This window comes from Brienomyrus brachyistius, chromosome 20 (genome assembly GCF_023856365.1).
Source record: "Brienomyrus brachyistius isolate T26 chromosome 20, BBRACH_0.4, whole genome shotgun sequence".
NCBI classification, from domain to species: Eukaryota; Metazoa; Chordata; class Actinopteri; order Osteoglossiformes; family Mormyridae; genus Brienomyrus; species Brienomyrus brachyistius.
The window spans coordinates 4602747-4630264 of NC_064552.1; the positions used below are offsets into that span (position 1 = coordinate 4602747).

General features: G+C 47.9%; 1 protein-coding gene across 2 annotated transcripts; it reads left to right on the plus strand.

Annotated features, from left to right (window-relative positions):
- The first annotated feature begins 8935 nt into the window (after nucleotides 1–8935).
- mxi1 (max interactor 1, dimerization protein) lies at nucleotides 8936–25634 on the plus strand. Of its 2 annotated transcripts, none has more exons than XM_048987518.1 (6): nucleotides 8936–9600; nucleotides 12575–12677; nucleotides 15163–15192; nucleotides 21019–21133; nucleotides 22364–22529; nucleotides 22883–25634. In XM_048987518.1, exons 1-6 carry the CDS (start codon nucleotides 9372–9374, stop codon nucleotides 23056–23058), a joined length of 819 nt encoding a protein of 272 aa, XP_048843475.1. In that variant the 5' UTR covers nucleotides 8936–9371; the 3' UTR covers nucleotides 23059–25634. The 2 variants fall into 2 exon arrangements, with proteins under 2 accessions (XP_048843475.1, XP_048843476.1); XM_048987519.1 differs by lacking the exon at nucleotides 8936–9600 and adding an exon at nucleotides 11856–12321.
- Nucleotides 25635–27518: the final 1884 nt, after the last annotated feature.

Consider the following 27518-nt stretch of genomic DNA (forward strand, 5'->3'; position numbering starts at 1 on the left):
GCCGAATCACAGAAATACACGGGGGCCACATCGAGCAGTTCTGGGCTGGGGAGGGGGGAGCACATCCTTCTGCTCTCCAGACGGCCTCTTGCTGCGAGTGTCAAAATAATGATCCAGATGGGCAGGACGGCGCCCCTACAGGCTGATGTCGTTACTGCATGCGTCCTACTCAAAAAAAAAAAAAGGTGAGTCTGAGAAGGCTTTTTTTATAACTGACATAATCAATGACATTCGGCAGGAGAATCCTAGTCTCAGATGCCTGTCCCACTTTAGGCAACTTGAAAAGGCAGCAAATGGAAAAGACGAAACTGACAGAACTCTGTTTTTTATGATATAAAGACGCCGGGGTCCTGACCTCTGTGTTTCCATGGCAGCCTTATGCCAACGGAGCAGAGCAGGAATCTCCCCAGTTACAAAGAGTGGAGAAACTGGAGTGACGGCTGTGATTCCCTGCAGTGGTGCCTCGGCGAGAGCATAGCTGCTGCATACCTCTGCAAGTACTGCTCAGACTCACTGCACATAAACATATCGACCGCCTCAGCACACCCGGGCGGGCGGAGCAAGGCGGGCGGGCAGAGCAGAGCGGGCGGAGCAGGGCGAGGTGAGACAGAGCAGAGCGGGCGGAGCAGGGCGAGGTGAGGCAGAGCAGAGCGGGCGGAGCAGGGCGAGGTGAGGCAGAGCAGAGCGGGCGGAGCAGGGCGAGGTGAGGCGGAGCAGAGCGGGCGGAGCAGGGCGAGGTGAGGCAGAGCAGAGCGGGCGGAGCAGGGCGAGGTGAGGCAGAGCAGAGCGGGCGGAGCAGGGCGAGGTGAGGCAGCCCATGCGGCACTGGAGCCCTGCTGTGGTGGATTGCCGGCATGCCCGTCTTAACTGATTCTTGTGTAAACTGCCCCCCCCCCCCCCCCCCACAGCATTTGTCCTTCAGCTGGATTCATCTAAGGGAAATGGAGTACCCCACACCTCCCTGTTTCCAGGAGGGGGGGGGGAATGAAGGAGCAAGGAGTGGGGGAGGGCTGGGGGCCGGAGGAGCAGATGGCATGCCTGAGTAACCGTGCTTCATGTCTACCCCCCCCGCCGTCAGCCTGCCATGGTAAAACGCAACAATTGAGTTTAGACAATGGCGGCAGTGGTGGTAGTGGGGGGGGGGGGATGTGTGCACTTATTTGAAAGAGAGTGAGACGGGGGGGGGAGGGAGGCTGCTTGCTGCTTAAAGGAGGGTCACGGGGGTCACGTTTGGTAACGAGTAGGGGTGGGGCGGCTGGCCGATTGACGTACATGAGGAAACACAATGACTTAATGGAGGCTGCCGGCGGGGGAGCAGAATCCAAATAAACATGGCGGCAGGGGGGGGTGCATTTCCCGAGAGGGGTTTGTCAGATGTGGCAGCTGAGCTGTGGAAGTCTCCCAGCTGGAGGGGGCAGAGTAAGGGGCTAAAAGACCTGCGGCAGATGCACAGGAATGGGGAATGTCTTCATGTGTGAACGTGGACACCCCTCTTTTTCCGTGCAGCTTGGACCCTTCCAGTAACAAGCCTTAATTGAAACGTCACACTGCTAGCATGTTCTTATGTTATGCTTCTTGTGCGAAGGAGCTTCCAGTTTCATGCAGCTCCATGAGTGTTTCAGCTGTAGTTATTTGGGTTGAGTTGCTTTCTCACACGTGCTGCGCCCCCCCCCCCCCCATGAAGTGGAAAGCCTTCAGGTTCAGTGCAGTCGTCTGTGTCCCCCTACAAAGCCATTTTTTTTTTAGCATTTTTATGGCTGGAATCGGATTAAACGTTATTCTCCGTGTTCACGGCAGCCTAGAGGGAATCGGTTTCGGCTCTTGGAGCCCGACTCGGCTCCGCCTGGCTGCTTACCTGATGAATGAAGTAACTCTATAGCGTTAGTGTGGGTCCGTAGCATCGCCATGACACGGCGACATGTCCTGAAAGGCGACTGAACCTTCCAACTGGCGGCTACTTCACAATGGGCCGACGCACCATGGAAACCGCATGATTATTGCATGCCATACCCCCCCCCCCCCGCCCCCCACCACCAGGACTGCAGCACTCACGCCGCCTCGCATCGTTTACATGTGACCACATAACCTCGTTATGAACGTCTCCCGATCCTGGCCTCTCGGCCCCCCTTTTGGCCCCCCTTTTGGCCCCCTCACCCCCCTCTACTGAAGGCCGCCTTCTCCCTCCCCTGCCCTTTGAGAAGGTGTCCCAAAATGAGCTCTTGCCGTGGTGGAGGGGGGCAGGACATGCTCTCTCACGCGCATCCGTTACAAGCCCTGAACAACCAACCCCACACTCCACCCACTCGAACGGCCACATCTGCAGGGAGGGCAGCCATCTGCGGCCTTTGTCTGCCCCGGCGACCCCCACGTGAAACGGGGCTCCACTCTCCGTCTGTGGGTCTTCCTTTTTCTGGCGCGAGAAAATGACTTATTAGGTGGTGGAGGCCTGGCGCGAGGTCCGGCATCAGAGGCGAATGAATCCCGCTGTGATTCGGCTCCTTTTTCCGCCACTTCCTGCTGCAGCTGCAGTATGAAATATAAACTTTTTTTTTCCCTTCCCCCTGATAGTCTCCACCCCACCTCCTGTAACAATGTGACTCTGTCTGAAGTGGGGGTGGGGGAGGTTCTTCGAAATCGGACCACACAAATAGTTCCTTTTCAGATTTTATTGCCCGAGCCCCTGAGACAGTGACTGCCCCTTCTTCATATCTTACACACTGATGCTTGACTGTGGGTTATGAGGACCGCTAATGGTGTCTGCTTGGTTAGCGCTGTTAGCGTTACAGGGCCTGAATATCCTCCCATGTCTCAGTCACCCCCTTGATTTTAATTTCTAGAGTGAGCCCAGACCAGGGGAGGTGGGGAGATGCACCTGGAATGAGGGCCGTTCGGGTGTGAAGCAGAACCTCCTGCACGTAGAACCACGCTGTGTGTGTCTCCTTCTGTTAAGTCTCACATCCAGGGTGAGTACAGAGATATTAACCTCCCCCTTTCCTGATTGGCAGCTCGAGCTGTCCATCACTGTTAGGGGCGGGGTGAGGGTGGGACAGGCCTTCGAGGGCCAGTTGAACTTGGAGACCAGCTTCTCAGTCAGGAGTGGCCCCAATTCCCCCCCCCCCCCCCCCCAACCATATTGTATCCTGAAAGTCGTCCCGGAAACCCTGGATCTGACACTCATCCTGAGATTAGTTGCTGATGGAATTAGAGCAACTGGGTGAGTCGCAGTGAAAGGCGCCGTGCATCCCACCTCCGTCTTGCCAGAACGGGGGGGTGGATCTTAGGGGGCCCCCGTCACACACAGAAGGGCAAAGCAGATTAAACACCCCTCATGTTTGCAGGACGGATATCTCGTCTGCGGCGTTTCCCCCCCCTCACTCTCATTGCTCCAAATAAGAATAGGCACATCTTCTGATTATAATTTATTTATAAAGTATTAGGATGGATATTGGGATGTCAGATTCGTTCATTATGACTCTTGGCCAATCTGTGCACATATTTGCTTGGGAAAAGTCCTCTTAATCTTAATCCCCCAACAGCGAGTTCCCCTTTGATCCCTGTCGTCAGCAGGTGTGGCATTTTTCTTCTGGGGGGCGGGGCATCCCCTAAGCTCCCGAATCCGAGCCCACCCCCCCATTACCCGTTTGCTGTGGATCACCAGACCGGTAAAGGCTTGATCCAGATGGACGGGAGCATGATCTGTTAGGAGATGACAGGCTGCCCCCCCCCACCCCCTGCAGAAGCTAAGTAGGGTAATTAAAGTGTCATGGGGGACGAACACGGGCCGGGACCCGGAGGACCTTTGTCGATGTCGGCTTGGTGATGTGGAAGGCGGCACACACACCCTTCCCTACGCAGTGATTTATTGCTGCTGATATTGCTGCTACCCTCTGACCCTTCGCTTATTGGCTGGCCCTGTTTTGTGGCAGTCCGCTGATTCGCCCTCCCACGGCACAGAGGCTCCCGTAGTTCGCGACCTCTGCGTGTCTTCCCCATTTACAGGTTAACTGGTATGCCACGGCGATGCTACGCAATGCTAATTGCTAAACTCAACAATGCTGAACGGTGCTAAATGCTAAAATCAACGATGGCGAATGCTAAACTAAAATCCCAGACAGTAACTACCGCCATCCATTTCTGCATTTGTGTAAATAAAATAGCCTAAATATGTTTTTTTCATCCACAACCGGGGGGGGGGGGGTTATATACTAAAATGAATCTGCTCACAGTATCACAATATAAACTGGATCAATTATTAAAACAAAAAAAAACCCTTTAGTATCTGCATGCAATCCTGTGAAATACTGGCTCTGTAATTTAAGCCACAATCCCCTGAGGTCAGGTCTCCTGGTCCTACTGGGTGGCATCTTAACCTAATGAGATTGCTACACTGGGAGGCCGGCACAGAATGGTCGTAATGGGAGTGATGGGACCAGTAGAGACCCACTACAAGATCACCACTTCGCAAGCCTTCTCCACAGACCTGCCTCCCTGAGTGTGGTGTTTCCCATAACCAGGTATGTGTGACATGCCCACGACGGCAATGCAATTCATCATGTAAAACTGGAATATCTTGGATCTGATTGTGGCTGTTTGTGGGGGGGGGGTGGGGGTGGGGGTGGGCACTTTATGAAGCTCAGCGTCTTGAACATTCTTAAAATCATTGATCCGTACGAGGGATTGAATGCTTCCCAATTACAAAGTGGAATTCTCCAGTAATTGTACAATTTCCCCGTTGACATGAAGCCACAGGTCTTTGGTTTGGCGTCACGCCCACGCAGCTAGGGAAGCCAAAGAGACGATTTACACATGAAACTGGTGGAAAAGACACACACACACACACACACACACTGCAGCGACTGCACAAACAAACAGGGGAAAAGAAGTGACCGTGTGGTGGAGGTGAGGCTGGTCGTCGACTCAAGAGACTGGATTCAGGAAGTGGGCGTGGCCACAATCTGCACGACTGCTGTGAAAATTACAGGAGGACCATTCCCACCACCTCCTGTCCTTTGGCTCTGCTACATTTGAAGATAAAACGGAAGAACCTTTGTGTCTCTGGGCCCCCAGACAGCAGGGCAGTTGAGGGAGGCGTTTTCTGGACTGAGGTCAGCCCCATTGGGCCATTTGTACTTTCAGCTTGTTCTCTTTAATCTTTTTTGGGTTTTTTTCCCTTCATCTTTCCCTCTAATTTACAAGGACAGCGACAAACACCATTAGGCGTGGAGTTAATTTCGCTGCGCTCTGTATCCAGGGGCGGTTCTGGGGGACAGTGAGCTTAACCACCTCAAGACGGAGACACAAAAAAAATCCCCAGCAGGCCTGTGATGCGTCAGTAAGGAGCCTGAACACCCTCCACTCTAATTAAAGGAGGGGACGTTCTCTCTCACTTTCTACCCGCCCCCCTTTTTGGCACAAGTGCCATTGTCACCAGATGGTTTTCTTTGGGAACAGAGTTAAACAATGGTCACGGGCAAGCCTAGGGCCACCACCCCTGTCGACGGGGACTCTGCCTCACTGACGTGAACCCGCTCACGTTGCAAAGGGGTCCCCGGACCTGGGAATTCTCTCCCCGAGCCAAAGAACGGAACGTTTTTTTTTTGGCTGCCGTGGGAGGAAGCGGCGGGGGAAGCTTTTGTGGACTGCGTGTCGCTGGGGGGTGGGGGCAAATTTGGGGAAAGGGGAAGGTACAGAAATAGCGTGACCGAGATAACAGTCAGGAAGTTTTCTTTTGGTAAACGCAGACCGCGTTTCACAAAGGAACCGGAGTAACATCTGATAATAAAAGGCGATAAACATGTGCTTCGCTTCTGATAAAAGACACAGTGTCTACTGGGCTACTCGGATTGTTTTTTGTTTTTTATTTTACTTCTCAGGAAACTCTTTCTATCCCCTAAAGATTATTAACCACCAGTGACATCTTATTCAGTCAGGCTTTATAAAGAATATCATGTTTCTAGAGAACTGTTACTATTCTTTGTAAATGTAATTAGCTCATTAAAGCAAATACATCGCACTTATAGCTTTACCACAGAACAAAATAATGTATCCTTATCTTTTCCGGATTTTTGGTAGGATAGCACGCGACTGTTCATATATTATGTGCATTACTAGTAAATTCAGATAAAATGTTACTTTAATTCATTTCCTTCATTATATGATTAATTCATCTTAAGTCCGCAGGCCACCTGTGGACGCGGTTCCTTGGTAAATCAAAACCCTCGCTAGCATAAGATCAGAAGTTACTTTCTGTTTTTTTTTCCCTCTAGAAGTTCAAACACACTTGGGAAAGAAAACGCTGGTTTTGTTTCATTCCATGGGCTTGGGGTTAACCACAGGAAACACGAAGCGGAGATTATTTGATATATTTCGCGAATAGATTTCAGTGTCACGGTAACGTCTACCTTGACGGATCCAGTTTAACTTAACAGTGACTGCCTTTCATCGACATGCACCCCCACCCCCCCCCCCCCCTCGTCCTGTCCAGTGTCCTGACATCCTTGCCTTATCTATATTTTATGTTGCGCTGCCCTGTAGTGTCTGGTTCTTAATCTCTGTCTACCACGCACTATTCAGAATTTGTTATAAGAAATATTTTAGTAACTGACCGTGCCGGTCTCTGCTTATGACCCAGAACTAACCAGGGGTCTGAATCACGAAGTTGGATTTTTGAGTTAAAGGATAATTTATCAGATTTAAGGTAATCTGGATTAAGTGCAAGTGAACGAAGAACATAAATAACGTCCATTTAAACTGGGGTACCTTAAATTTGACAATTTATCTAGCTAACCAGTAAATCTTGCTGCCTAATGCAGACCACTGGTGGTGATTAGTTCTGTGCCCATTTATTTACCAAACAAAAAGCACGGTAAAGAATCACCATTTCCTCGAATATGGTTTCCTTATCGCGGCTGCCCAGGAATGCTAACCCACACAGTACAATAAATGCTTTTGTGTGGCGTTTTTGGCGAACTCGAGTGTCATCCGCGTGTTGTACTGCGGGCCTCCCCCGTCCCAAAGCAGGACTGTTCAGCGACGCGCGGTCAACAGCGGGGTCGGGGAGGAGGAGCTTCAACAGGAACCGCATATTAAATACAGCCTGCATGTCTAGGGCAAAACACGATTAAAAGCCACACAAGGCATTCAGGGGCCACATGCCCCCCGTGAGCTGCACGTCGGCTGATACGGCATCGAGAAGTTCACAACTCACTTGAAATATAAAGGAGGGCGGTGTGGGCAGCTTCCTAACAGCGCAGTGATACGGGGGCCAGTATGCAAAGCAGCACGGAGTCATAGATCATTGGATAAGGGCGTAGACTCAACAACTCGCCTTAATTCTGCTTTCAGCTGAATAGCTCTGAGATAAACCTCTCTGATAGGCTTAACTAACAGCACAATTCTATTTTTACATACAGTAAACGTTACATACATAAGAGTGATAGGGAAAAAAGTAGTGCAGACTATTTCGTCTGAGAGTAAAGTAATTTGACTGAGTTTAGTTATTAATGTTATTTCATAAATGTGAAATCGGTTTAAAATGGCTGACTTGACACGTCTCGGAATAAAACTTTCTGCACGTCTGCCGCAGCACAGAGACGTTACGTCAGAAATTGATTTTGCTAATCCTGCTGTCGTTAATCTATAACTAAAGCATTATACCCCCCTGTTATCACATACGTTCTCCTCAAAGCTGGGGACATAAGACAGCATTAAATGAGCTGTTACCAGGCAAACCCAGTATGATTCGGTTTCCTTTAACACTTGCAGGTCAGCATGTACCATTTCAAAGGGTTTATATACACCTGCCGCGTGACCTTTACTAATGCTATATTTACCAATAAATGTCAGTGTACCCACCAATGGTATAACTAAGTTTGATTTTTGATGTCTTTAAGGTTCGTACATCAAACATGGTTGGATGAAACCCATTTTGCCTGTTCATAATGTCTTGCCTAATTTTTCAGGGACTGGAGTTAAAATGGATGTATTTATAGGTCTATATAGGCCTACATAAAACCTGAAGTTGCCATATAGTGTTATTTCTTCTGTGAGGTGTTTTTGTTAGACTGAGGTTCCCGCATTTCCATCGAAAGCCTTAATTAATCTAATGATTTCCCCGTGTCAGCTTGTTTTGGCAGGTGCGCTAATTTCAGCGAGAAGACACGCAGGCTACCAAAAGCATTGTCTATTTCCATGTCCGTTAAAACACGGGTATATTTAATTAGGCCCAGCCCAGACTATGTCCCCATGTTCTCGCAAAATAGCAAAAAGGCTGTAATAACAGTCACGAACATCGGCTCCCTCCCCCGTTTATTTTTGCCCCTTTGGCCTTGCACTTAACCAGTACCAGTAGAAAAAAAAATCACAAGGGGCTCAGTATGAAGACTTTGTTTTCTGAGATGCTATTTCTTTTTTATTATTATTTTTATTTTAAATGTACTACTTCAGGGGCCTCCCCGAGGTCCCTCCGCGGATCGCCGCCCTCCTACTTTAACTGACGGCATTCAATGATCCCCTTGTGAAGTGAACTTTCAAGTCTTTTCTGTGAACTTCACATCAAAACAGAGCGTCCCGCTGCGGTGCCTTTGAAGTGGTGGATACTGAACTGCAATCCTCTGTTCTGGCTGTGGAAAAAGGTTGGACCTGCTCTCACAGACGTGGAAAAAAAGACGATTGGAAATGTCTGGAGTGAGGATGCCGTCCCTGAATCGTTTTTTAATATATTATTATTATTATCATTATTATTATTCATACGCAAGATTTTAAGATATTTTTTCAGATTCAGCTTAACCACGCATGGACAAGTGAATCACTAAAGTCCATTATGAAAACTTGATTACACGTATGATATAAAAACGAACGGGAGCGCCGACTCGCGACATTCAAACAGTCAGTGCGCATTTAACACCCGGAGTGTTTATTTGAGCTGTGTGGGAATCAAATCAGCACTGTCGGTGGAAAATTAGTAGCGCCGTTATGCTGACTAAGTGCAACGCAGGGCACCCATCGCAGGTAGAGATTAACAGAGTGCTCACAAACTAAACCGTGATTCAAAAATGTCACAAATGCATCGAAATTGCATTTTAAAGAATGTTTCACTGGTATAAAGTTGGAGGGGCAAGACTAGTAAATCATCAAGTATTTGGTTTTGTTAGGAGAATTCGCGGTGCAGATATAGATGTTGTGCAGATACAGAGGCGTGTTTAACGGGCGGGCGCAGGGACCATGCGCGCGACGACGCGAGCTGACATCCCCGGGCATCGCATCCCTCACTCATTTATGCCCCCTTAAGACGCAACACAGAAGGAAAGCCGAGCAGAGGATCTCCGTCAAAAAAACCATATCTTCCAGGAAAAAATAATAATTTAAATAAAATGGTCAGAAGTGAAAGGCAACAGAGGCAACTGAAATCCGAAGATGTATTTCTGGAGTCCGAGGGCTCGGTGGATCAGCGGGATTTCACTGAGATGTCTAGTTGCCCTTTCAATGACGTCTTTAACGCCAGTGACTCTGCTATGGACCAGTTCGACACTTTCCTGAAAAACGTTCAAGTTTTACTGGAGGCAGCAAGTTACATTGAAAATAACGAAAAGAAAGATGGAAGTAAGTCAAATTGCCCAGACTGGTGGCGTTTCCTCAGTATTTAATGCTTCAGAAAGAAAAAACAAAAAATATCATTGTCACCAGACTCAGACAACAAAGGACCGAGTTGAACGAACTACGAACAACTAGCTAGCCATACAAAAACGTGATCTGCCTCAGCACAGTTTAACAGAAGGATTTTCAAAAATCCAAGAAGGGTGATGCACCATAAAGTTGTATTATTACTGTTTAAGATTCTCTGATAAGTCTTTCGTTGAACTATTTATTTTATATTCATGTAATACATGTGTGCGGTGATCTAGAATTGTGTTATTGATTTCTGGGATTAATCCGAATATAATATTCAGGTTTTACTTTTCTTATACTTGGAAACAGTATTCCTGTGAAAACTACGTATGGACGTGCCCTCGACTGCTGGGCTCACAAGAAGCGTAGGATGAAATATAGCGGTGTCCTCCAAGTCTTCCCACACAGTATACATTGCGTGGTCCCCGACGCCCCGACACTCAATTTCATACTAAGGAAAACTAAAATATACTGCATGGCCTATATAAAGTTTAATTTAGTTTATTCTTTTTATGTAGATGTTGGGAACAAGAAAACGGCGACCAGATAACTATATTGCAGATGCTCGATCTGATTTTAGTGATTCGGTTTTTGAGGAGGAGAAAAAAATTAAATCTGGTAATTTAACCTGCTTATAGCGTTTTTGACCTATTTTATGCATCTGATCCTGAAGTAATATAAAACAATAAGATTTGATTAATGGGGACGGCGCACAGGAGTTAGCTATGTAAACTATATATTGTACTTATTGTGTATGCGTCACTTTGAAAATACATTTTTTTTTACCGTAATACAAACGAATACATGAATGTCAAAAATTTAGCCCAGTGGCTATGAATCAGGTCATTCCCTAGAAAAATCTTATGCGTTAGAGATGAAGATTATTTTGCCTGTTAAATAGACCGTGTGCATCTGCGCATTTTCAAGCAAATAATCACTTCTTTATTGTACATTTTAAGCGGATGTTGTTCTACAAATATGGATGCAACGAGGTAATATTTACTTGTTTACTCGACCTGCCTTGTAGGAAGGAAGGTATGGAACAGAAACGGTCGTTTATATTACAATTCTCTGTTATCCATGGACGTAAAAGGTTGGACCCTTATAAAATACACCCTTAAAATGCAAAATATGTCTGAATTACTTTTAGTCACTGCAGAATCACGGGAAATCAAGTGCAGCACTGCGGCGACGTACTGCATATTCTTCTTTAAATCATATTTTTAAAAACATTTTTGTATTACCTAATTAAACTTCATGGTGATACGGAGGAGTGTCAAACTCAAATGTTTGTCAGCGGGAATATTAAGAACAACCATTTAAAAATGAAATAAAAATGGAAACAAACATGAATGTATACAAATATATACCTGTATCGCCATACATATCGATTAAAATATGAGGAAATATAAGACTACTAATTAAAGTTCAGCAGTTAGCAAAAACAAAAATGAAATTGCAGGTCGCTGCATTTTAAAAAATTATAATCTGCTTCCTGGTCTCAGCAGGAGTACTCACATGATTTCCACATGGAGCGCATTCAAGCGCTGTGATTGGTCGAGTGTTAGTTTGCTGACTGTACTTAGCCTGCATGTCCAATAGACCACGTGGTTTGTGATGATGTCATGTGTTGCTGGGCCTGGCCACGAGTTGCTTTAAAGACCCTAATGTTTTGGAGTCTTTTGGGACTTGTAGGATGTGTCGCAATTGCAAACGTGACTACGGAAGTCGCATATTCTCTCGCCCCTCGTCGTAGTAATATCATGAGTATTATTTTGATCATATGTGCATAACACTATTGTACATTCTTTATAAGATGACTACTGCATTCCGATCTGCAGCAGGGCTTGAGCCGTCCCGTCATATTTTCTGTTATTTTTTTTCCCCTGTGTGTCACACGTTTAAAGTCACGAGCAATGGTTCGTGATAAATAATGACATATAATAACGGTTAGCAAATCATATTTGTTTTTTTTTTTATTTATTTTACTTTTTGTTCTTGTTCAGTTTTGCCGTCGGTTGATAAGTACGTAACACCAGTACGTTATTATGTTAATATCAGGCTTGTGCTAGTAGTCCCAATACAGATAGAGATATTATTATTATTACTGGCACTGTATTATGGAGACTCGCTTACCCATGAAGCTTTGCGCCGTGGTGTGTCTCCTCCCTCAGCTGCGAGGCAGGTAAACAAACTGGGGGTGGAGTTAAACAGGCACCAAGGGGACTCTGGAGGCTGTGGGCTTTCGGGGGGAAGAATTTTATATCGTTTATATCTGTTTTGTACGATTTGTAGTTGTGTGATTCCTAAGTATTTTTAATACTTTGATATTATAATGTTTTATTTTTAAAATAAAAGCGAAAGTTGAGTAAACTAGATAACGCCAGCTACGAAATATTTCGGTGTTCTGGCAGCTAGACGTAGCAAGCTTTATTTTTAAAAAATATTCAAAAATCACGAAAGTTTAATTCGAAGCAATACCGTATACTGTATAGGTGACGATATCTAGTGTTTCTAGTGACATATAAATCTGTTCAGCAATATATTTCAGTAATAATAATAGCAAGCTACCTACACGCAGAATGACGGCAGTGCAACTCATTAATATCCAAAGGTTATTGGAGGCTGCGGAATATCTAGATAGGAGAGAGAGAGGTACGTAACCAGGAAATGGTATTTATTCCCAGTTTTTAAAACTATCATTTGGGTTTGTAGTGTGTTGCATTGCTTCGGTTGGTGGTTTGATGGTTTTGTGCGAAGCTGCAAACGATCGACATGAAACTGGGATTTTAGTGCATGCACGGTACCGATAGGAACTGACATGTACAGTATATAGCCTGTGTGTGATCCTATGGGGGGGATGGTAAACTGGAATGACAGGCAGTCTGTCTTTTGCCTTTCTCGCCAGAATGTGAACACGGGTACGCTTCGATGTTTCCATCAATCCAGAACACGAGCTATCAAAGACAACGGAAATTTCGAAATAAAAAGTACAACACCAACCACAACAGGTAAGCGCCGCATTTGTTCTCTGCAACCCATCTAGTTCAATCCTATGGAGACCCTAGCAAACTGCACTGCATCGCCGCAATATCCACTTTCTGTTTCTCATCCTCGCCCCTATACGCATTTTGCAGGCAAACGATATGAACTTGCAAGATAAGGAAATTTACGAGGCCAGACATTTAACAGTAGCGATAGCCCTGTAACTTCGGCGTGCGCTGCAAGAAGGCTCTTCTTATCTGCGTGTCAGGCAGCAACACGATATTTTAATCTAATGGTGCTTATATAAATTGCTATTAACCCATGCAGTACGATAGGAAAGATGAAATAAATATTGCGGGTGTGTTTTTTTTTTTCTCATTGCGCTCACACTTGTTCCTGCTCCTGGCTTGGGGGAGGGGGAAGCTCTCGCTCTCTCTCTCTCATCAGCTGATTGTCAAACTGGCTGCGGCGCTTAGGTTAGGGACCGTCTCTACGGTGTTGTCCTCCATGTGTGACGAACGCTCTTTTTCTTCCATTGATATTTCACGAACGACGTGACCTTTACATTCACACATATCACGCGGATTAATATCGGAACGTTAACACTCTAGGATGATTAACAGTTTGAGAATTAAGCTTAAGTTTATTTTTGTCACGTGCATGCATTTCGCATCTAACCCTTACGTGTAAAAAAAAATCTTATTTACTGTTTGGTGATGTTACAGGACGTGAGGAATAGATCTAGAATCGACTTTACAAGCATGAGAAAAGCTTAAATGTGTATTTTATTGTGGTGCGTTAGGAAAATGACTTGAATCGCGTGGGTTTATCCATTGCAGCCTTCTGGATCACGAAAAAGACGTATTTTGTATTTTGTCATGCGGTGTCCATTTTAGAGCAAGGGCTGTACCCCGTATGAAGTAAAAGCAGCAGTTTATCACTATGCAATACGTGACCACGGGATAGGTGCCGTAATGGCACGGTAGTAAATGATTTATTGTGATGTTTATGGCATGCTCCGGGGCATTCCGTGATCGAGGATTTAAATGAAATTAGCTGTCCCAAGGTCGCAGAGCGTAAAGTGACTTTAGGTGAAAATGCAGCTCGCTTTGGCATTTTGGGGTCGCTTATTCTCCCATTAAATCTGCGTTTAGGATGACGCTGCTGAATGCCTCGCGGTGATGGATTACGTGCGCGTGGCGCCTTGTTTCATGTCCCCGCTGTATTTTCTGTGCCCGGTTTATGTTAAAAATTCACCGTATCCACGCAGCACATACCGCACCAAGCTTTTAACATTTTACAGAAAGGGATCCATGAATGTTGATATTTTGTTCCTCTTGCATATTGATTACACTGCCTTTTCCATCTAAGGCCTCCACGCGGGTTTCATTTGGTATGCTGTGGACTTATCTACAAACTCTCCTTTCAGTCCCTCGATCCAATGAACGTCATTGTCTCCCACGCTGCAGATGCGTGTGTGGGCTCCACAGACAGCCTCGATAAGAGGCGTGCGGGCCCTTGATTATAATCAAGCCATTCGAACGTATCCTACTGTAAAAGATAGCAGAGGCCTTAATGCCTTGTGGTCCAGGGACCCGTAGCTCGTGAAGCTGCACGCTCAAAGGAAGCGCGATGTCACCGTGCTGAGATGACTGCAGCTCGGATATGCGAAGGGAAGCCTATAGCCACAACAACCTTCCATGGTGTTTTATCTTCCCTTATAACAAAAAAAGGTTCAGGCCTGTTTAATTTCGTTGTCCGTGGAGCCAGTGTGATGAAGAATGATGATTCATCTTTCTAATTATCTCCAGCTATTTTCTGTGTTTATTTATCTTGTTGAATGTGGTATGCGGATTAGTAAGAATCTGCCCATATGCTTGTGTCATTTTCGTTAAAGGTCTGTGAAGTCGTTTGCCATAAAGCACTACTTCCGGTTTATTCCTTTACTGGCGTTGAAAATGCGCGTGCCAGCCGTCACACACGCACTGTTATACAACACAGCGAGCCTCAATCAGCCTCACGACCCTTTGGAATGAAGAGCGTGTGTTTTCAGTAATGACCAATATGAGAGGAGCAGAGCAGGACCTGGGCAGCGGGTCTGCCCGTCGTGTGTTGGCCTCGTCCATGCCACATGTTTTGCTTTGCAGTGTTGCCTCACAGAGAGGCTCTTCGGGGCCTGGCTCCGGCAACCCTCCGGATTGGCTCGCGGGGTCGGGAGGGTGGCTAGAGAGGCAGCCAGTCAGGGATTCACTGATACGGCTCAGATTAACGACTAAATCTTCTTCCTGGCAGGATGCATGTGACAGGCCTGGACCTCCTCTTCTATCTCTTTATGTATTTGCCTCGTCTGTTACAGTGTCAGTATTAAACAGCTTATGCTTTTGACCGAAATGCTGTTGCAAGTGTTTATATCGTCTGAAATATTTGTTTTCTGTTGGATCAGTGAGTGTGGAGCCTGTATAATCTGATATTCCCCCCCCCCCCCCCCCCCCCGCGTCTTTTTGACTGCAGGTCTACACACAACGAGCTGGAGAAGAACAGGTGAGTCGAACTGGATTTTCCTGAATTCTGCCCCGGGCTCCTTCTTTGACAAGGTGGCCTCGATGCAGCAACACATACACAACTGCCGAGATGCATTTAAAGTGAAAATCATACAATCAAATCCATTTCTGAAAGCTGTAGTCAGACATTGTTATACTTAAACAACTTTTACAACTCATGTAATTATTGTTCTTTAATTTTTATTGCATTGCAATATTACTCCTCTTAATAATAATCTGGAGTCATTTGGAGAAAACTTGTTGCCCTGCACATGTTGTAACGCTAGCAGGAGGTGACCCAGTTCTGCTAATTTAAGGGTTTCCCCTCCTCTCTGACTCAGCACGCTGCGATTGGGTCACGCGGTGCTGACCTTGTTGCTAAGGTGTTCGGTTGCAGCGCGGGAAGGTGCGTGGACGCGGTGACACGGGTCTTCTTACCGCGTTATATAACGCACCGTCGATCTTCACGTTGGCGGCTCACTGACTTAGGGACGATTCGCAGGGGATTCCGAATGTTTGCACCAGCCTCGAGTAAAAAACATCTGAAAAGCATGTGACTGGGGGACGCTGGGAAATACCTGCAGCCGTTCCGGTGTAGTTTTTTTTCTTTACGAACTTTTTAGCGTTAAAATGAAACAAACCTCCTTAAGGTGGTATAATTAAAATGAAAAACTTTATGCTTCCTGGAGAAATGGTTCTGAAAGAGTTTTCGCTGTCCAGGTTACTTCTGGTTAAATAGCATCTATTTAACCAACATGAGACATTAACATTAAGCAGGATGCTAATTTTGAAATTATATGGTAGTTTAGTACAACATAAAGCCTTTGATAGACCGGGTGCATTATCCACAAACTCGCGTTCCAGAACGACAAGACTGACAGGAGAATAATCGCCCGTTTCTGCTCTTTACAGAGCAGCTTGATGGTTGGTCTCTGGTTGGTTCCACGATGAGCACTATGGGCTGGGATGAGCGGGAATGTCACGGGACAGCCCAAGGATGTGGCCTCGGTGCTTAGCCGTGATGTCATCGCCCGCGGGCCTCCCGGGGATCTCCGTACCCCTCCCCCGCTCGGTTCTCCTAAATGAAGCAGTTTAACAGTCAGGCATTCTTTCATGTATTTTTAAGGTATCGTATCTAGACAGATCAAGGAATGCGAAGTGTTCTCTGTATTTCTGCTCATCTCCGGTATCTGCCCTATCTGCTCCTGGCCCTTTTGTCATCCTCCTCTGAAGGTCCGTCCTATCTGATCTCCCGTAACACGCCGTCTGCCTCTGGAACGCCGTCCTGATTCCATGTGACCCGTTTGGCGCCTGGCACCCGTGCGGGTGGCGCGGTTCTGCACCGGGGCCTTGGTGAGATAAGGCGGCTCGTGTGTGGAGATGGGGGAGCAGGTCCTCTGCGTCGGAGCGAAACGTCCGTCAAAACGCCACGGCCTACTGGGAGACGCGGTCGCTGAAAACCGGCGGGAGGCTCTCTCTGCTTTCGGGCGTCGCCGAATGAGGGCTGTGCGTCAGGCATTATCAAACGATCGCCAGGGGGGGAGAGCGGCGTGATGATGTCCTCCTTCACGGCAACGCTGCCTGTCAACAGAATTCACTGAGAGTGACGCGGGATAGCGAGGGCTGGGGGGGGCGGAGCCTCCGTCAGAGACACGGCCGTCTTTGTTCATTCTGGATACATCTGTTAAGACAGGGTTCCTAGAAGAGAGCAGCTCCTCTTATAGACGTCAGCCCCCACACTGGCCCCGCCCACAATGGCCCTTTTCATTACCTCATGGTTCTCCTCGTGCTTGTGGACAGGACATCCTTAGTGAAGCAGGCGTGTAATACGCTGCCACGTCCTGCCCCCCCCACGCGCCCCGATCCCTAACCGTTTGTGCTTTAACACCATCGTAGCTGCCCGGCCTCGTCGGCCAGGTGCTGTTTTGTTTAGCTTGGCGGCATGTGTGTGGTGTGCGTCCGTGTGCATGTACGAGGTAAGGTGTCCTTGTCGTCACTCTGCAGTCGCCGCCTTGCCCTCTGCTGGCCTCTGGCTGTAAGGTCTCCACCTCCTTCCATTTACATTACATTTGCGTCTATATACTAAGCAGATGGTTGTATCCAAAGCAGCGTGCACTTGAAAAAGCAGGGTCAGCTAATCCCTCCAGCAGATGGGGGTGAAAGGCCTTGCTCAGGGGGTCACAGGTAACGTCACTCTTCCAACTATGGGATCTGAACCAGCAACCTTCCGGAGACTCCGGCAACCTAGGCACATGCTCATAGCCCACAGAGTCACACACAGGCCCGTTCTGCATGCATGGGTGTGACACACGTGTGGGCATGTCATTTGGTGTGAGCGTGACTGCTGGCTAATGGCGGGGGGGGGGTGGGATCACTCGTGTGAAGGTGGGAGGCGTGTGTCTCATCAGTAGGTCGGCTCTGTGACATGAAGTCTTTAAGCCGCCCACAGCCCCAGAAAGCGGCTTAGGGGTCGTGATCTCGGAGGAAGACGCGCACATGTGCTGGGGAGGTTTGCCGCTGCCGAATCGCTGACTTCACTACGCTCCCCCCAAACGAGGACGCCCCCAAAACGGAGCCATAGCATCGTACGTGGGACACGGACTGGGTTTGTAGAGAGCCGATGTCAGGCGCCCCGTGCAGCAGGTCCAACTCGCAGTGAATCTGTAAGGAGTGCAAGCAGGAGCGGTGAGGCCCTGCGCACGGAAAGTTTACTGGTTTAAACCGAAAGTGAGGGCTGGCCTAATTCAGCTGTTATTCTCTGCGCTGGCTGGTTCTCCGAAGGCAGGCTTTCGGCCGAGCCACTGGACCTTCCACCGCGCATTAGCGTAGCGCCATCAGCTGGCCGCTGTCCCCCGCCACGCTGCACAGCTGCAGCCGAGCTCCGTCGCGTGACGATCACCTGCTCAGCGCCGTCGTTCTGGCTGGCGATCAACGGAATTCGTTTCGACACAGTCGGGGGGAGGCTCGCCATTGACACGCACGCTGAGATGCAGCGAAGTTACGAGCGGCACGCAACAAACACGTTCTTCCACGTCGACCTCTGTGGTTCATCAGGTCCCGGCTGCACGGTGACGAGCCGGAACCCGGGCAGGTCGTGTGGGTTGGAGGCGCCGCATTCCTCTGGTGGGTGCCTGACTGCCGCCCTGGAACGCGTCCTTCAGGGGGTCAGCTCAGGTGAACGAGGGTGCAGGCTGCCCCTGCTGTGTTTACGCAGCCTGCTTCCATGCTTAGCTGACGCGGGACGAGCCCGCAGAGGCCGCCTGCAGCAGACTTGTCCCTGACTGACCTTTTCCTTTGTTCCTGAACCTGTAAAGAGAAGATACTCTCTCCTCCACACTGAGAAGTGCGTGTTAGAACACCATGTCGGGTTCAAATGCCAGTGAGTGATTTCATTTTTGGGCCCCTGAACAAAGCCCTTAACCCCCCCCCCCCCCCCCCCCCCCCGTTGCTCCAGGGACTGTATGACCCTGTTTTCTCTCAAGAACGTGCATCGCTTTGGATAAAAATCTATGTAAATAAATCTGTGCAATTCTACAGCAGAGGTAATTGGTAATTGCGTTACCAAAAAGTCATGCATTTGGTGAAGACTCCAGCCCATCATGCAGTATAATTTGATAGTTGGGATATGACAACAGAGGACTGATGGTTTTTCAAGCAAAGCAGGTCAGTTCTTTTCAGATTGTAGATAGATTTTCCTCTGATTGTAATTCCGTTACCATAGAACTAGCAATAGATGTAAATTCAGTAGCTCTTCTGGCTCGATCTTTGTAAGGAGAATGTGATTGTGAGGAAGAATTTACAGCTTGAGGCGCCCAGATTTGGCTTACAGGAACATCACCCAGTGCTCTGTTGGGCTTGCTATGTAGAAATTGTAAGAGAATAGAATGGCAGGCGTATGGAGAGCCTTGTGACTGGCCAGCTGTCATATGAGGTGGCAGAGAGGTCGTGGGGGGGGCACGGGCCGCTCGAGGGAACAGCGCTGCCCCTTGTAATTGTGACACTTACAGCTGTGGAGCGCATGTAAATGCTCTTTGTTCCTTAATACCTTTAGGGGCGGGGGTTGTCGTTTAGGTGTGTGCATCATGTCTAGATTCCGGTCTGCGGGTCGAGATGAAGAGCAGAATGAGACGACGTATCTAACTATGGCAGGTCATTAAAAAGCCTAAGATGGCAGCCCTCCCGCTTTCCAGAGCCTTCGTGTCGGGATGCTGTTTGTGGTGTCAGAGCCGTCTGTCCGCAGGGTGGCGCCCATCAGCTTACAGCAAACACTTCAGGTAAAATCCTTCCGTGATCGGTGCGAACTTCGGAGGGAGCAGGCGTCCGTGAACGTGGCGGCAGCTTGGAGCCCCTGTGCTCAAGGCCGCGGAAAAGGGCCCAATTTATCGCCGACAGCAGCGTGATTACAGGGCACCCGGGGCCCACATGAAATTATGTGTGTGAGTGTGAGAAGCCGCATGGGTCAGAGGCCCTGATCGACTGCGTTTAACCTGCCAGGCGGAACGTGGAGATTTCTTAGGTTTGGGCTGATTTGTTCAAAACGTAATAAAGGATCCCGTCGGTGACAAACGGGGGCCCTCTCAGGCACCGGCGCGTTTCGGCTGTCGCTGCAGGCTCAGGAAGGCAGATCAGATGTGTAATGGGAGATACCTGTCGTAGGAGATACCTGACTTTTTAGCGACACGGGCTAATAACGCAAAAACACAGGGACAGGGTCCCCCTGCACCATACCCCCCCACCACCACCCAGAGTTGGGTGGGTTAGCAGCACGTGTGAGTGTGTGGTCCAGGAGATGTTTTCTTGGAGGTTCCTCTGGGTCTCTTACAGTTGAGCGGGGAAGGTCAAAGGTCAGAGGTCGCCTTGGGAACAGAAACACAACACCCACCATTGTACTTCAGCTAGCTGCCACGAGGGGTTCAGCAGTCCTCCGGCCTCTGATGCTGCCTTACATGTATGTTATCAATAGTCTTTAATCATCTTGGGACAGCCATTGCACTTTGGACTCCATATGTTAGGAGTGATGACATTATCAAATGGATAAGTCAGCGACGATGGGTTGTCCAGCCATCTGCGAATGCACCCTAACATCCATTATTCCTGGATGGAGGTCTTTAGGGCTTGCCTACACCCTTCTGCAGGAAAGTGGGCGTGTAGCTTAGAAAGTCACAGGTGGGGGCCATAAGCCTGGCATGTAGAGATCAGAGGCGTTATGGATGGTCAGGGACCCGCCTACGGGAGCGTGACGGAATACTCGAACCCGGTGCTCCTTCCACATCTTCTTTTGGTGCCCTTAGAGCTCCAGGTTGCCGTAGCGACTGAATTGTGGCAATTTAGCGACCAGACGTTCCTAGGACATGTAAACAGTCCTGGAGGCTAGCCGTGATAAGTATCCCCCTTGCATGTAATTTGGGTGGCGTGTGGAGATGTGGGCGCGGTATCTCAACTTTATTTACTGCGGTAAGGAACTTAAGGTCACTGAGGGGTATCTGCAGGCTATTCGTCCAGGGGAGCCTGACAGGGGGGGGCTGATCGGGGGGGAAGGGGGATGAGTGACAGCACACCAGCTCCTGCTAAAGCTCAGCTCTCACTGTCGGCCCTGCATGCCTTCTTGGGGGGGGGGGGGGGGGGGGGTCCTCTTCTTCCACGGGCTGCTAAAAATCGCCAGATTTATGGCGACGGCAGGGGTTGGCGGCTCCTTCTGGAAATACGCAGCACCCGGCGAGCTCCTGGCCCAGCCTGTAAATCTGCCCTGGGGGGGGCGGGGGGGCCGGGGCTCGCCGTATGTGCCGGTGCGGCGACTCAGCCCTCTGCCCTGCTTCCTGTCTTGCAGGAGGGCTCATCTCCGGCTGTGTCTGGAGCGACTGAAGGCACTTATACCACTGGGACCAGACTGCAACCGGCACACAACCCTGGGTCTGCTGAACAAAGCCAAAACACACATTAAGGTACGCTGCAGCCCCCGACCCTCTGCCATCTGGGACTGGGGGGGGGGGGGGGCCACCTTAGCTTCGCACACAGCAACCACAGACAGCAGCGGAGGCCGGCAAACGGGCACCTATCGCGTGGCGTTCGAAGGCGAGTCCTGTGCCGAGAGCTCGCCTTTGTCTGTGTCGGACACGTTCATTTTCCACGTCTGCTGTCCTGAACATCGCTGAACATTCCAGGTGTTACTGGGATGAGTGTGAGAGAGGTAAGGAGGTCGCCGTGTTGTAGGTAGGTAGATGGACTGTGGTAGATGATCGGTTCCACCTGGGAAGCTCTGTACCGAGATTCTTTACTGTGCATTTACGCCAATCTTGGACAGCAGGTGGCGCAGCAGCCAAAGCTCACTGACTTGCGCCCCCGGGTGGGTAGTTCGCCTCGTCTGTGATAATTCGGAAGGCCCAGAGCACTAGGTGCAGATCGGCGGTACGCAGACGTCACAGTGGCTGACGACAGATCGTTACTCAGTGGACTCTCGGGTCCAACAGGCCATAATGCCCCCCCCCCCCCCACCCGGTTTACAGCTACATGGTCATGCAGAAATGCCAGAGTGATCCTCCAAATATGCAGCTATTTATAACGAAAAGGGAGGATGGGGCCCTGTAGTGGGGTGGGGGGGCGGCGCGTTCAGTAAATTCATTAAGTGTGTTTAGGGACGTTCATGTTCAGAATATCAGGCTTCATGGTGAGAACAAGGCAGGCTGGACAGCACACAGCTCCCATACGGAGACTCTGAATCACCCCCCCCCCCAAGCGAAATGGGACAAAAGGCGTCCCAGCAGGACACTGGGTGTCTTCTGCTTGTCCCTGACCTTTCACTCCCTGCCAGAGGGGGACTGCAGCAAGGAAGGAACATTCTGGTCTGAGAGGGCAGAAGGCTCAGCCGAGCGCCTATTCTTTCTGGGTAGGACGCCAGTGATGGAGGATAAGTTACTGCCGTATCGTGAGGTTCTGGGCTTCGCCGCGGCTCCTGACCTCCGCTCTCCGAGGCAGTCGGGCAGTTTTATTCCCCAAAGAAGTGGGTCTGTTGACATTGAGGGCCTTTCGTTTTTGTGGAGGCCGAAGTGCCGCTTGGCACATGCCGGCAGCTTTTGCTGTCCCCCCCAGAGGGACGGCGGGCTCTCCGATGCTCCGTCGGACACCCCTGTCCGTGAGTCACAGGGCCGCTCTCTCTCCGTCTCCCTCCCCCACAGAAACTTGAGGAGGCTGACCGGAAGAGCAAGCAGCAGCTGGCCAACCTGGAGCGCGAGCAGCGCCACTTACAGCGCCAGCTGGATCAGTTGCAGGGCATCGCCCCCGGCGAAGGCGAGCGGATACGCATGGACAGCGTAGGCTCCGACCACTCCGACTCGGACCAAGGTAGGCGGGCCGATGTGCCCGGGGAGGAAGGCAGCCTTCCGTTCCTTGGTTTTCCCGTTTCCCTGAGAGTAACTCTGGATCCTGTGTTGACGCGCTGTGGATTAACATGACAGGCTAACATAGCTGCCAGGGGACACGCGCAGTCTTCAGGCTGTCAGTCGCTTTGATCTCTCCTGGCACTCACTGGCCAGCTGCATCTGAATGCTCATCTCTGCATATAGCTTTATTAATGGTGTCCCCCCTGGACAATTTGACACTTAAACGTATGCTGCTGTTTTTACAGTTCCGTCCGGAGGATCCTGATGAGGTTTTGTTGTGTCTCTCCCCAACCCCCCACCCCCCCAACCTTGCAGAGGAAATCGAAGTCGACGTTGAAAGCACTGAATTCTCCCATGGAGACATGGACAGTGTGAGCACGGCCAGCACCAGTGACCTGGACGACCACAGCAGCCTGCAGAGCATGGCCAGCGACGAGGGTTACTCCAGCTGCAGCATCAAACTCGCCTTCTCCTCCTCGTCTTCCTCCTAGAGGGCCCCGAGGGGGGGGGGGGGAGCCAGATTCAGGGGTCTGACGAGGCAAGCGGACCCCTCCAGACCCCAGCCCTGCACAGTGTGACCAGAACAGGAAGCAGCTTCAGAATGTGAACCAAAAGGTGGACCTTAACGGCAGCAAGCCATTTGCAGCTTCCCCCCCCAATCCTTAGTAGCTGCGCAGACGCCAGCACGAGTTCGGAATGTGACACGCAGAAAAATTTTAACGTTTCGGAATTTTTAGAACTCCTGCAAAATATATATATTTTTGTGTTTGTGAAGCTGAACGCTTTTAAAGTAACAAACCTCATGAAAAAGATTTAAATATTTGAGAGGAAAAAAAAAAAGAAAACATGAAAGTATCTTAAGCATGAATTATATACCAGAGTTTTATTTCCTTACAAAATTAAGCATTGAATTTGTAGGTTTTGAAGATTTAAGGCTAAATTTGCATTCAGTAGGTTTTTCGTTTCTCGTTTGCAAGAATCCCTGACGTCTGACTGGGATCTGAACTTGTTTTTTTGAGCTGGTCACCTGTGCCAACTGGTTCTGCAGATAAAGGAACAACTAAAAATCCAACACGTGCAACATGGGAAAACAATCCATTCTTGCCATATCAAGATTTATTTATTCTTACTATTATTCTTGTCATTATTATTCTAATTTGACCCTCGAGCTTCAGCCAGTGCACAACGCCGCCACAGCTCAAAAACGGGGAGGAGGGGTTTAAAAACAAAACAAAAACTCATTGGTGCTACGTGAAACAAACCAACCAATCAGATAAAAGGTGAAAAAAAAGCAGTTGGCAATGGCAGCCTGAGTCACGTCCGTCTACAGGACACACATTCCCATTACGGTGGGTTTAGGTGCGTTCAGACGCGGGGTCACTTGCCGTGGTCCAGCGTGCAGCTAACGCAGCTACCATAAGCTACCTTGTTACCTGCCTCCATCATAGAGCGTAGAACCGGCGCCGTCAGTCCATAGTAGGCGGTCGCCAAAGCAGTACTCAGTATGTCCAAAGCAATAACACTCGTAGTTCTGTCTCAGACTTTGGCTATTTTTTCTTCCCTTTTCTGAGGCACATACCTGTGTCCGTCCAAGAGAGCAAAGTGTACTTGCTTGTTTTGTATATAAACTCAAAATAGTTTCATAAATTAAAAAGGAGAAAAAAAAGTCGGTAGTACCTATGAATAGAGACATTGCCTCTGTTGCCGTTTTTGTCTGTGTTTTGTGCATTTTTAAATTATATATAAAATATATATATATTATTTTTTTGGGAAAGATTTCTTTTCAGAGTGATGGTCGTTGTGGCATGGGCAGTGTTTGTAAAATTTGCTGGTTCGAACAGTTTTCATTCTGTAGCTGCCCGCGAGGGAGAACTCGCGCCTGCATTTAAGACACAGAACACACGGAGGGTAACAGATGGATTCCGCCTTGCGTTCCAGGCTGCCTCGGAGTGGCACTCGTGTTTATTAGGCTCATACTCTGCCGTTTCTCAGCTGAGGGACACGCCAAGGGGGAGTAACTGGGCGATTCCAAATGAAAAACCTCTGGGCGGTTTTCAGGTCTCCCAAACTGCACTTCCATGTCTGGCTTCCCTTTCCGTCTTTGTATTTTCATGAAAATCCCATGTATGGACAAAAAAGCGTAACAGCTGGATTGGATTTTTTTTTCTAATGTTTATTTATTTAAACTTCACCCCTCACACAGAAGTGTAAGATTTTTTTTTTTATTATTTATTTTCCTGTTTGGTTTTATATATTCTTCGAGACCTAAACCATGTTTCCTATTTTCGAATTTTACAAATTGTGAGAAAATAGTAGCGTTGGCCATTCTTTGTTTTTCAGTTACCTTTGGCTATGCTCAACCTTTTGGAATGTAATCTTCGCAAGCACATTCCCAGTAGCAGATAAGCATTGCTGGCGTAGGTCAAGCCGCGAGCCCCGTTTATGTGACTGGCAGAGGATGAGAGACCCCACTTCCTGTGGAAGATGGGAAGCTCTGCGCAGCGCTAATGTCCGAGCGGGAGGCCTGGCTCCTCACTGCACTGCCCTGTGACCTTTTGCCATTCCAATTATTCGGCAGTGATCTTCAGTGATGCACCAAGGTCAAACTACCGTCTCACAAGTGTAACCTACAGCTACACTTTTTAAAATACTTGGATTTATTTGATGCCATATAGGGTATTTACCTTGAAAACATATTATTCTGGCTTTTATGAAAATTTAAGTGTAAAATTACTGTCAACATAAATGCTTTTCTTTTCATTATTATTATTATCATTATTATTCAGCTTGTCTTACTGTTCCCAGTTTATTCTTACAGCGCAAACTAATTTTCCTTTGTTTCGAATCTACAAATTGTCATTTTCCCCTTTATTTTGTGAAATGCACTATGAAAAGGACTCGTCACCAGAAACACTTTCTAATTCCTTCACTGATCTGTCTGTGTCTTAGAAACTTCGGGAAGCCACCGTGGCGGCAGAAGCGACCCCATTATTTTTGCATAGATGTCGGTCCTAGACACTGGCAGTGGGTCAGTGAAATAAAGTTTCCACCCCTCATATTTTTTCCAGCTATGTCCTGCTTGTCGTTCATTTACACAAACAAACACTCAGCAGTTCAGGAGTATGATGTAGATCGCGTACAAATGACTAATCAGTTAAGCTCAGAAAATCGGTTTACAGTGCGAAAGCATCTCAGTGCCCCTATTTTGTTTCTAATTTCAGTACCAAACCTGAAAATCACCGGGGAGCGCTGTACGTATTTTTAAAACAGCTGTCATTCATGCATCCAGTTCACATTCAATTATTTAGGGCAGACGGTAGCTAAGGTCGCCGACTGTTTGCTGTGGCGTCCTTGAAAAATGTAATCTACATTTCGCCAATGAAAATATACCAGTGTTAAATAGAGGGAAAACAACTTTTTAAAGGGGTCTGAAATCCGCGGAGGATCTGCAGTTCAGAAACAAGACTAATTGTAACTTGCCCGTCGGTCTTAATGCATTATTTACGCAAAGGCAGTAAGTGCTGCCATCTGCCGGCGCCAGTGAGTAACGCGCGCTGTTACTGTACCATGGTGCACTGCTTCTCTTCCATTATTGATGGAAACATTTCGCTTCTCACATTAGTAAAGCCAACGGCCACGTATAGGTGAATATGTGCCTGTCTAAAAGCAAAATAACAACTTGGGTGACATGCTGTAGGGGATATGCCAAACACAAGCAAATTACAACGTTTCTCCCCTGTATTTATTTTCGGGTTTCACGGGATTTTGTTGGGAGTTTATTATACAGTTTGTGAAATATCTATGCAAATATTTATCCCCCTTATAGAGGCAATATAAACTAAATCAACGTGATGTTCGTCTGAATTCAACATGCACGACCCAGAGAATAACTAATCGAATTACTTGCATCTGAAATTTAGGAAACACTTTCCCCAGCGGTGCGTATATAATATTTCTATTTTTGGAAGCTTTGTGTATTGTATAATGTAAAACGCGGAACATCTTTCTATAAGAGGATTCCTTTTCATTGAACATGAAAGCACCGCTTTCAGGGGCGAGTGGCCTTCTGTATTTGATGCGTCCATATACAGCCTTTGATCAAATTATCTCAAATTACCTTTTCAATAAAATAAATAATAAGCATGATAGCCCCCACGCTGTGGTTAAAATGAATCAGAAAGACCAGGGCTGCTTTTACATCATGACAGCGAGGAAAGTCGTGTTTTACTACTAATTAATTTGATGAATTTTGAAGAAATGCATTAGAAGTAAATGTTTTTTTCCGAGGAAGATTTTTGTTCGCTATGAAAATCGGACGGTTTGTTCTAGTTGTTACTGATTCTGGTATCAGTGCGCGGAATCCCTGGTGTCTTCGTTCCCCGGACTAAACGAGAAATATTTCGACTATTTTTCCATTGCAAGTTTGCCGGTGTTTTTAATCATTTTGAAATTGAACTAGAACTGGGCGTTAATAAGACTGTCACCCTAACTCTCACTCTAACTACCCAGTGACATTATTATAAGAAATATATTTTTTTGCAAAGGCGCCGCAAAATGATACGGTTACAGACCTTCACCTATACGACATATTAGTTGAGGACGCCGGACTTAAGGTCTGCGAAAAAGCAATAACAGATATATCACCCAAAGCGTCATTTTAGCTTATTTGCTTACATAATCTACTTCTATATACATTTTGTTTGACCCTATGGCTTGTTATGCTATAATAAACTTTACTCGTTGTCGTTGGATTCCTTATTTAAATAGCAGGGCTTTTTGCACCTTTTCGGGCCTTGGTGAATTTTCTATATATATATATGTGTGTGTGTGTGTGTGTGTGTGTGTGTGTGTGTGTGTGTGTGAAAGGCCCTGCCGGGTTTGCATGTCCCAGCATGCTCCGCGTGTAATTGTAAGTAGCTCTTGTAATGTTGTTATTATGGTGTAGCTGCAT